We start from the raw sequence: 12019 nt of genomic DNA, 5'->3' as shown, positions 1-12019 counted from the left end.
TTGCACACCACCACCACCACCCTGAGAAAGACTTTATCATTCTATTTTTCATTCTTGTTCAGCTTTAAATGGTACCAAGGATTTTTTTTTTTGCATGTGTGTGCGTGCATGCGTGTGTGTGTGTGTGTGTTTATATTAAGATTCCCCCATTTCTCCTTCTCTGTGCTGCTGTAGCCAAGCCAGACAGCCTATTGAGAAGCAGCAAACCATCTGTTAATGGATTTGAAGTTCTGAATTACACTTGAGTGTGTAGAGGCACTCGTGCTTAGCCAGAAACATTCATTTGAATTAAGCTATCAATGCTATATAAAAAAGAGCCATACATTTAACGTAGGTTCATGAATAAATTTAAGAGAGGGCAATTGCACTCTAAACTTTTACTGCTGTAAAACCCAGTATTTTTGGTGTTCTCTGATCATTTGGGGGTTTTATAGCAGGATTGAAGCTTTAAACCTTGAACTACGAGGAGACAATGCCTGTGTTAAACCTTTTGCAGAATTTCATTGCTGAATTGCTGACAGAGAGGCTCTATAAAGAGGATGGGGTTCCCTCCCCCATCTTTTTTTTTTTTTCCCTAATGTGAAAGATGTTTAAACCAGTCAAAAGGAAACTCAATTAAATAATTTTCTGGCATGGGGCCAGATCTCCTAGTTCATGCCCTTTGATTATTTTCTTTAGTTGATATCTTGTCTTCTCTGGAATAATCTATTAATTTTTTATGGCAGGAGAAACAGCCCTCCATAGAGCTTGCATAAATAACCAAGTGGAGAGATTGATTCTTCTTCTCTCTACGCCAGGAATAGACATCAATGTTAAAGGTAAGTTCTAAATCTTTGTTGTTTAATTCAGTGTTTTATATTTGTGATATTAAATAGTTTAATTTCATCATTACTAAAAATCACTTAAGTATATTTACCTAACATCTTCAAAGTATTGTTGTTAGCAAAACCAGGAAATTCATCACATACTGATGTAGAAGAGTACACAGTCATTTTTGGCATCTATATTGTGACATACCCCACCATCAACATTTTAAAATAGTTTGTCTTTTATTTTTTACAAATAGAAATATTATACCCCTAGGCATTTATATCAAAGCATTCTGTTTGTATATAAGGCACTTTTACGAAGTCACACTCATAAGGGAAGTAGAATTTCAGTACTTCACTACCGAAAGTCGTACTTTTGCCGTTTAAAAATTTGCCTTGATTTCTAATTTAGACAATGCTGGCTGGACGCCTTTGCATGAAGCCTGTAACTATGGCAACACAGTGTGTGTCCAGGAAATTTTGCAACGTTGTCCAGAGGTAGATCTGCTCACTCAAGTGGACGGGGTGACTCCTTTGCATGATGCGCTGTCAAACGGACATGTAGAAATTGGCAAGCTGCTGCTCCAGCATGGGGGTGAGTGCATTTATGCTAAGCGGGTTATGATAAATTATCCAGTTTTTTTTGATGAATCCCTCAGAGGTAGAAAGCATTTTATATTTTAAGATCTATAAGGAAAGATGCCTTTATTACATTTTAATGAAAAGTAAACATGAAAAATCTGCTAGCATATAAGCACCTTTTATTTAGTAAGGATAAAAGCCTTTTGATAAAACGATTTATTTCTTGTGTCATAAAATTAAACCTGTTTACCTTTGTTTTGAGAATATATTTTGAATTGGGTATGTTGGTTTTTACCGTTAATCCTTTTACTTAAAAGTATGTACTGTCTATAAACCAGCTATTTCTGAAAGCTTATTAATAAGTATATGTAAATCTTCATTTGTGAGTACTTGGATATTTCATTCTTATTTCACTTCCTGTATATAACTGCTAACGTGATTCTTCTTTTTCTTTAATGAGTCATTTCTTTACATACTACAAAAAAAGATATCCTAGAATACCTTTTCTTCATTCACATTTTATAGTCAATTAAGTAGGAGAATTGCCAAATGGTGATAACTGTTGTGTAGGGGTTTGTGATGGAAGTAACTTGAGCTCAGTATTCATCTACTGCTTTTTCTGCTGATTTCTTTTCTGATCTTTGCTTTCCAAACCCTTCCCGAGCCCCCCAGTTCAGTGATATTCTTCTTATATCTGAGCTGAATAATATAAATTTTCTATCAAAATATTCAAAACTGATTTGGAAAAACTGTTTTAAAAGGAAAAACAAAGGAAAAGTGATTATAAGCTTATAATGCAGATTTGTATAAATTTCCTGTTACTTTTATTTGCATTAAAAATACTATTGTTGTACTGTTTGTCCAGTAACTAAAGCTGTTTGATTCTGGATGAAAATAAATAGTATATTTTATTTAGATATCTCTTTACTATATGGCTATATCTAGCTCTCATTTGTCTAAGGAAGGCTCTATCTATATCATGGTAGTTTGGTGTATTTGGTTATTTATAGTCTTCTCCTGCCCCCTAAAGGCCTTTGTGTGTCTCTTTTACTTATACCATTTCATAATCAATATATTTTTCAGTTCTTAACACTTTTTTTTAGTATTATATGGTTACAGAACCATACTGTTCTCTTTGAAGTGTTTTATTTTTCTGCTTAACCATGAATGTGGCATACCAAGCCAGTATTTGGCTTTGCTTCACATGGTCTAAGTGATATAAAACCTTTGTTGCATTAAGTCCAATTTTTCAGAAGAAGAAGGCATTATATTAACCATTGTGAATTGTTTTAGGACCTTTGGTGAAGAATAGTACACAAATGAGTTCTTTATCCTAAGAGAGGGAAATCTACTTGTACTTGGATTTATCAAGGCCCTTTGGCAATCATATAGACTTGTCTTTGCCTTAGTTATAATCCGAGTTTGGACCTATTGAATGGTTTGATATGATCACTATAGAAACTATATTATCTCTTTGTTGTGAGTTGCTTAGTCTTTCTTGAGAGCAATAATTTTAAAAATTTATTTATGTTTTTAAAAACTTTGTTTACTTGTGGTATCTTGGGGTCCAGTCAGATTCATCATGAAGAGATTAAGCAGCTGTGATCTGATGAGATCTGTGTTGTAAGGTAGAATCTTCTGATTAGGTCTGCTAGTACTCAAACCTTTACATTCCTTGTAACATTTGTATGGCAAGTAAAGTCAAGTCACTCAGTCGTGTCCGACTCTTTGCGACCCCGTGGAGTACAGCCCACCAGGCTCCTCAGTCCATGGTATTCTCCAGGCAAGAATACTGGAGTGGGTTGCCATTTCCTTCTCCAGAGGATCTTCCCTACCCAGGGATCAAACCCGGGTCTCCCGCATTGGAGGCAGATGCTTTAATTACAGAACTTGATTGGCAGAGGTACAAAGTACTCCTGTTCTTTACAGTGTGACCAAATACTGAGTCACTGTTATTTTGCCCCTCCCATATCATCTTTTACTACCCAGGGGATAAATTCTGTCTTCAGTACTTTGTAAGTTGAGCCACCAGGGAAGTCCTAAGTAGATGGTTAGATGGGTTTAACTAGCATAGGTGAAATGAAATCTGAGTTTGTCCCAGAGCATTTAATATTTACTTTTTTGTGAATCAGTTACCTTTACTAAAAATTGAACATAAGCAAGGGTAATGGAAAATGTGTTCTGTCTCTGGGCAAAGTTTTGCAGTCTGCACTGCTGCTATCACCAATTAGCAATGGAAGGGGGCGGCAGTACTTTTTCCTCTTGGTGGTATTAGGAAATATCTTTAAGACTCTCATACAGAATTTAAGATAAATGTATTTTGTTAATTCCCCCAGGAACACTGATATTGTTATTTCAAGATGACAATTTATAAAGTTTTATCAAAGTTTTATATATATGTGTGTATATACATAAAACACCATATATGTTATTTATTGAACTAAGGCATATACTTTTAGGCAAACCTTGTTCGGCAATTGGCTAGGTGTTTTTTTTCCCCCTAAAGCACCTTTATTAGGCAGTTAGTATATATAGCTAGGTAATTACATCAATATGAATTACTGCAAAATATGACTGTAAACTGAGCCCTGGGTGGCCTTGGGAAAAAAAAGAGAAAATACGGCTGTTAAGCTGCCAAAATGTTTTACACTTAACATTTTGCATTTTCTTTTTCACAGGCCCAGTGCTTCTACAGCAGAGGAACTCTAAGGGGGAATTGCCCTTGGATTATGTGGTATCATCTCAAATCAAGGAAGAACTATTTGCTATCACAAAAATAGAAGATACAGTGGAGAACTTTCATGCACAAGCAGAAAAACATTTTTACCACCAGCAGCTTGAATTTGGCTCATTTTTACTTAGTAGGATGTTACTAAATTTTTGTTCAATTTTTGGTTTGTCTTCAGAGTCCTTCTTAGCTTTCAAAGGATTAACTCATCTAAGTGAGCTGCTTATAGCTTGTCAGAATTATAAGGAAACCACTAGTGCTCATACTGACTGGTTATTGGATCTTTATGCTAGAAATATAAAGACATTGCAGAAGCTCCCAAATACTCTGAAGGAACTGCCTGAGAATGTAAAAGTGTGTCCTGGAGTACACACTGAGGCCTTATTGGTGACATTGGAAGTAATGTGTAGGTCGGTCACAGAGATTTCATGATGATGCCAAAAAATAGGGGTCAGCTTTCTAAACCTGCTCAGCTTGCTTTGTCATCTATTAGAGACTTCGTCGCTTATTAACCCATGTTAATTGCATTTATTTATTGACAGAATTTGCAACCTTGCTAATTAGAAACTTATGCAAAGTTGTAGTATAGGCTTCTTTTTCCAGTGTGTAGAATTTAACTCAAAAGTAAAAAATAGTTTTGTTTGGAATACATTGCTTTTATTAATCTTTATTATTTTTTGGTTTAAAAGTTATTTATTTACATTGTACATGTAAAAAAATTTTAATTTAAATATTTTTTTAAATCAAAATGTAATGTTCTCTATTTTAGGTGTTTGGGGTCTTAGAATCATGATGAGACTATTTATGCAAATATACACCTATAAACATGTAGCTTCCTGTTTCTTCTCTGTAGGCTGTTGGAATAAAATACTCAGTTTTACGTGTTTCTAAAATAAAGATTTCAGAGCTCACAATAATATATTCTTTTGGTTTTTAAATGTAATAAATGTGCAAATTTGATAATTTGATCCCTTGATCTATTTTATTTTAGCATTTCCTATACAAAGTGTATTTCTACTCCATGTAACCACTCTTCTCTAAGTAAAATAATCTGCTTTATAACGTTTTAATTATTAAGATCATAAATGGCAACAAAGTAATGGATTTGAGATTATCTAAAATCTTAACGGTCCAGTATGAATTTACAGAGTAGTAGCATTTCATTTTGAAGTTTTTCCTAACACTGATTTATAGTAAAACTAAAAAAGAGTATGGATAATAATTAGTTTTGAAATTGGAGTTGCTTCACTAGTGGGAATAAGTTACATTGTGATACAGCTGGAAAAAAACCATTAGAACTTCTATTTAGATTTTATGTAACTAAAGTGATGATCTCACAACAGTTGTTATAATCTGTTAAAGAAGCACTCTTTAGTTTTATTTTGGAAATAGATATTTTAGCAGGATACAAATGCTGAGAGTTTTATTACTAGGTTTATAGTCTTAGGCTGAAAATTGCTACATTAGTATATCACCTCTGAATAAAAATCAAGGTTTTTTTCTACATTTTAAAATCAGTAATTTCTTACACCTACTGTAAAAAATAGTTTTTAGTTAGCCTTCAGATGTGACACAGAACTGCCAAAATATCAGAGAAAACATGATGTAGCAGAGACTAAGGCACATTATAATGCTTTTAGAGTGAAGTGCTTCCCCAGATGATGCGAAAGAAGTTTCTGACTCTGAAGAACAGCGACTTTGCATCACTTACTTGTGAAGGCATGTGGAATAACATTTGCTTGATAAATGAATATAAACTTAAAAATATAGACTTTGACATCAGACAAACATAGTTTCAAGTTCTTATGTAATTTCTTATTAATTAAGCAAGTTCCTTTCTGAATTTTGGTTGTTACACCTGTCATATGGAAATAACACCAGGTATCTTGGTCATGATAGAATTACTAGCCTATCACCTTATATGGTACTTAATGTTACTTTGTATTTTATTATTTTAATTCCTCTTTTTAGTTACAACAAATCATTTAGATAGTAATTTATTAAGTTGCTAATAATTCTAAGTTAATGAGATAATCACCATCATGAGTTAGGGTTTTGTGCTGCTAAGAAAAAGTAGTTTTCTAAATTAAATGTTCACAAGAAATATTCATTTAGTTGCAGTTAGTATTAATATTTCATAACTGTTCTGTCTGCCAATTTCTACAAGTCATGTTGACATGAAATATTTAACACTAAACTGCCAGGTCTCTACCTCAAGAAGGTATCATTGCACTTTGTACTTCTTTAGAAGTATAAGTTGGCAAATAGATTACAGTGTTTTGTGGCCTAGTTAATAATACTGGTAAATATATATGAATTTAAGCCTGCAGTAATAAACTGTATTTTCCATATTACCTCTTAAATGTTTTGTTTTAGAAAACATAATTGCCTCAAATTTATTTTAGATATAAAGAAAGTGGAAATTTTAATAGAAAAAATTTATAGACTTTCTGACCCCTGACTTTTCACTTGTAGGTATTTCAAAGTTGCAGCAGCCGAATAGAAAGCTGAGTAACATTATTCTTCATTGTACTCTGCCAGATTTCATATCATAGTTCAATGGAGTTGTTTTTAAAAACAAAAAGCCTATGAAAGCCTTTATTACAATATAAATAAAGCTTGGAAGGAGATTTCTGAGCTGTTAAGATTCAGCTTTCTCAATGCATAATCCCCACAGGTATTTGGAATATAAAAGATTTTAGAGTATTCACCGTCAGCTTTTTAGGAAGGGACTGTGAAGTTTTCTAGCTTATTCTTAATTTTCATATGCATAATAAATTGTCCAAGTATATACCTTTTTCTATCATTTCATTAACTCCAAAATAACCAGAAAGACATTTGTCCTCATTAAATCAAATGCTAAATTAATCAGTATTTTGAATTCATAGTTTCTTAAACACCTACTATGTACCAGGTGGTATGCTTGACAGGGGCCGACTACAATACCAGAGGGAAAGCTTACATTCTAGGAAGGTTAAGTCCAGTTTACTGTCGTCCGTATAGCCTGTTGAAGAAAATTAACTTCTTAAATTTGCAGTAATTGGTATTCTCTCTTCATTTTTAAATGTGAACATTACAAGGGTCTGATCGCTTAATCCTTTAATGAGTATTACGACTTTACCAATTTTAGAGTGAATAGAATGTGGTGTTTGCTTTTGCAATATTAGTGAAACCCAGTACTCATTCCCCTAGGTAAACGCAAATGCATTAATGCTAGGATACTTAATTTAAACACTAAGAAATGTTTGCCGCTTTTGTTTATTCTTTTATAGAAAGTTAAATTAATACCTTTGCATGAAAAAATTATTGGTGGAATGTGTAATCCATATGCATTTACACACCTTTCCAGTTAAGTGATGAACTTGATGAGAGCCTGTCACTGTTGCTCCTTAATCAGTAGGAAGGGGTCATCTTTGAGTGACGTGAGGCACTCTTTCCCTCAGGCGCTTATCACGTAGCTTCCACACCAGTCGTACTTCTTGCTGATGTGGAGCTTGCAAACTTCAGAATGATAATTGTTTTTATAGCAAATGTGGATTGAGTCAGTGGTGGCATTATTGGAATTAAACACTGTGCCTGGTGATATCAAAACTGAAGACATTGAATAGTTAACTGTTTCTTGGAAATCAAATTACGCTGTCAAAAAATTCACTTTGTAGGTTAAAAGGAATTGTGGTAGGATGATACACTTTGATATTTCCTCTGATTCAGAGGACTATTAGACTATAAAATAGAAAAGACTGTGGTATTGTTAGGTTTTAAGCATATATCTTTTAGGGTACTACAAATCCCAATAAATGAAGACCTTTTAAAGGAAACAAGATAGTTTTAACACTGTTGACTGTTAGATGTTCAAAAAAGTTCTCTTAAGTAAATCCTAATCTTTGAGAATATCCAAAATATATTTAATTCATGTTTCCCAGTTTGTAAAAGTACCAAGCAGCTTTTTCTCCAAGACACATGAATTTATGTGAATATCTCAGGGGAGCGGAAACATTCTATTAAATTATTTTTTAAAGGATATTTTCCAATCAATCAATGGTCAGTTATAAAAACAATATCCTAATAAGTATTGACTATTTTTATATATTTGTAATGTGTAATATTGTTGTGAACATAGCCCAAAAAAATTAAGTTCCTTATTCAAATATCTATAAAGAGCTGTCTTCAATTAGAAATAAAACATTTTCTCCAGATTTTGGCTTTCTTTTTGCCATGGTCCCCAAGTCTTTTCAGACTATTGAACCCAGATTTGGTAAATCTAATCTCCTTCCTTTCAAAAGTATCTAAATTAGATCAAGTGAACATTAATGCATAATGGGCATTAAACATTAATAGAGAATGACTATGTTGGAACATATGATTTAGTTTTACCAAAGAATGGAAGGTTTTTTTAATTTTAAGTGCTTAGGACTTCCAGCAGGTAAGCTGCATTGAACTGAAAGTCTGGAATCCAGCTTTGAATTTACACCTATTATACTATCATTTATCTTAATAGCAGATGAACTAAAATTTTCAATGACTTTACATTCTTCTGTCCTCAAATGAAATAGTCATGTTGAAAAAAAATCATTAATCTTAAAGTGGTGACAGATAAAAAGAATTTAGTTTGTTGTCAATACTTCTCAACTTAAAGGTTAGGTCAGCCATGGTTTTTGTCATGACACTGATAAATTTTTCTAATGACCAGAATGGTTTGATCTGTAATAGCTTTTTGTTTTTGTTTTAAGGAATATATGCCTTGGTTATCTGACTTCATCCTAAAAATGGATTTTTTTCTCCTGTTTTGAATTGTTTCTATTTTTACAACACAAAGATAGAATTATACAGCAGTGGGTAAAATTTGATGATAATAAAATACGCATTTTAAAGATCTTTATTGAAAACTTAGAAGAATTGTAAAGATGAAAAGTTGGCAAAGGGATAAGGAGGGAAATGTTTGGGAATCATTGTGGTTTAAAGAGGGTAAAGATTTCTAGATGTTTAATATATTGAGAATGTAGTGAAGGTATAAAGTCAGAAAAAAGGGCAGACAGATCTCCTAATCTCAGGAATAAACTGTCTGTAAATTTTGAATAATGTTCAGAAAACCAAGGATCAAGATAGTGTGTGATGAGTCTTTTAGTTAAAAATTCAGTCAAATAATAAAAATACTAATTTAAGTTCATACAGAGGATATAAACTTGAGAGGTTAAAACTATTTATAAAAAGTGGTTTAACTTGTTCCTGATAACTCCTTTTTCTGAACTAATTTTAGTCCTTTAAAAAAAAAATAGAAACTACTTAAATGTTGTTTTTAAATTATTTCCTCTAAGTAAAATTACAGAGGGGAAAAGATTGTAAGCAAGTCATCATTGCTAATAGTGGTTATATTTATTGAGAGAATTTTGAATATTTCTTTTTCACTTCTCCAAGTTTCCCTGTAACATGATTTATATTTGTCCGTAATACTAGTAGCCAGTGTATTTTTTTAAGTAATGCTCCTAATATAAATAAGAATCAGTCTTGAAATTTTTCTAAAGTGGTCTTATTTAAATTAGCATCTACTGAATTTTTTTAATATAAAGTGCATTTTTAAAATATGCCACTTTTCTTCAAGGTAAGGATATAATTAAGCTTCGTATCACCTAACGTAGATCTCAGTACTCTCGGACTATATGCCCTTCCTTTGAAAGTGAATCTGTCTTATTTTACTGATATGCTGCTTCTGTCTTCTATTGAGCGTCTTCAAAGCAGTAGCCTTACCATGTTGAGTGGAGTCTTTACTGTTGAGAAGGATTCCTGAATTGCTAAAGATTAAACATCATTTAATAATACCTTGTGGAGTCATGTTACCATATCTTCTTTATTAGTCTTTTCTGATTTTAGTTACTTGTTCTGATTTTTTTTTTTCCAGATTCTACACCAAAAAGCAGGGAAAAGCTGTAAGATTAAATGATGGCTAAATTTATCAAAGGTTGTACCTTTAATTGGGCTTCCCAAGTGGCTCAGATGGTAAAAGAATTCACCTACAATGCAGAAGATGCAGGAGACTCAGGTTCCATTCCTGGGTCGGGAAGATTCCCTGGAGGAGGAAATGGCAACCCGCTCCAGTATTCTTGCCTGGGTAATCCATGGACAGAGGAGCCTGGTGGGCTCCAGTCTGGGGTCGCAAAGACTTGGACACAACTGAGCACGTATGCACAAATCTTTAGTTTCTTTAAAGGGAATTCAGTACTGTGTGATTAAATTGATAATTGTTGTCTTTTACTATCATAGATCTGGAAGAAGTTCCCTTCTAAATACATACTATTTACAACATAAATTCAGATGTAAGCAGTCAGTTGTCTATTGAGAGATTTCTGAAAATGTCTTGCCACAAAAGCATGTTATTTTTCATCTCTTCTTTGAGGGTGAGGAAAATGACTTCTCGTAAGCTACTGTTTTAAGTAGTGCAATTCAAAATACAGTATTTTAACTACATTGTATACCTACATCATAATTATAGTACACTGGGGAGTATCACATCACTGTCTTTTTGGGTACATTTCTCGCCTGCTTGTGGTGTTGTCACAGTCATTGGGAGATCCAAGGACATGTGTGTTCTCTGTACTAGCATCATAGTGCCACAGGAATGGTATGTACATGGTAATTCACACTATAAAAGTTAGTATGCTTGATTCCTGGTTAAATTGTCGAGTGCTGGACATTCTGTGATATCCTCCCAAAATTTTTTCTCTATTATATCTGAAAATGCTTTTTTTTCATCCTATAGGGAAATTTAAAAAGTAATGTTCAGTAATTTCAAACAAAATGGAATACCACATTGATTGATTTTTTAATAAAACTATTAATACTACTTTACACGTACATAGTATTTTACTTTTCTGGGTGGGTTACCACGTGCTTCAGAGACCTTCCTGTGGTTTACCTAGTCTCTGTATTAGTGAAATCCGAAGTTTGCAAGAGTTCCAGGACAAAGCTAAGGGGTAGGTATACTATTGTGTAAGGTTGGAGAGTTTATTAGTTCTTGACATCAATAAATTTTTTTCCATGATTTCACTATGACATGTTACACACAGATTTTGACTTTAAAAGTGTCATAATCAGTACCAGAAGAAGAATGTTTTGAGAAAAAGATAGAGTTTAGTTAGAAGTTTTCCAGGTTTCTGAGTGACTTTACTAAAAGAAGATCTCTGAACTTGGAACAAATCTTGGCATCTCCTCTGCCTCACCTCTCTGCTAAGGTCCAGCTGTCTCTATAGTTAAGTCTTTTTTTTTTTTTTTTTTTAAATAGTTCGTCTTGACTGTTGTCTCAAATGTGTTTCTAGGAGTCAAGAGTGGTTGGGGCCACGGCTGCACCTTTCTCTATGCATTTAGCATTTCCCCTAAATTTACCATTTGAACTCCGGCAAAATAAAATGCCTCAAGTTGACTTGTGTCATTTGAAGTTTGCTTTGTCCAAAACAAGCTTCCCTCATGGCTCAGACGGTAAAGAATATGCCTGCAAGCTTGAGGCCTGGGTTCGATCCCTTTGTTGGGAAGATCCCCTGGAGGAGGGCCTGGCAACCCACTCCAGTATTCTTGCTTGGAGAAAAGAGGCAAGCTAGCTAGAATACTAGCTGAGCCTAGTATGACCATCTTGCCTCACTAGTAGCAGGAACAACCTCACTTAGCCAGGTCTCCTCAGATCCATTTATTTATTTCTGAGAAAATAAGAGGTGGTTGGTTTTTAAGAATAAGCAGTGGCTCAGACAGTAAGGCATCTGTCTACAATGCGGGAGACCTGGGTTCGATCCCTGGGTCAGGAAGATTCCCTGGAGAAGGAAATGGCAACCGACTCCAGTACTCTTGCCTGGAAAATCCCATGGATGGAGGAGCTTGGTGCAGGCTACTGTCCATGGGGTCGCAAAGAGTCAGG

General features: G+C 33.9%; 1 protein-coding gene across 2 annotated transcripts in view; it reads left to right on the top strand.

Annotated features, from left to right (window-relative positions):
- Positions 1-5087, top strand: part of SLF1 (SMC5-SMC6 complex localization factor 1) — a 65962-nt gene extending 60875 nt beyond the window's left edge. For both annotated transcript variants that reach the window (XM_013965788.2, XM_005683436.2), the window contains 3 exons: positions 726-818; positions 1222-1404; positions 4070-5087. In XM_013965788.2, coding sequence (XP_013821242.1) covers positions 726-818; positions 1222-1404; positions 4070-4551 — 758 coding nt within the window. In that variant the 3' untranslated portion in view covers positions 4552-5087. The remainder of the gene's footprint in view (positions 1-725; positions 819-1221; positions 1405-4069) is intronic.

The sequence above is a fragment of the Capra hircus genome, chromosome 7, assembly GCF_001704415.2.
Source record: "Capra hircus breed San Clemente chromosome 7, ASM170441v1, whole genome shotgun sequence".
Lineage (NCBI taxonomy): Eukaryota > Metazoa > Chordata > Mammalia > Artiodactyla > Bovidae > Capra > Capra hircus.
Note: the sequence above shows the minus strand (reverse complement) of the source record. Positions and strands in the feature narration are given on the sequence as shown.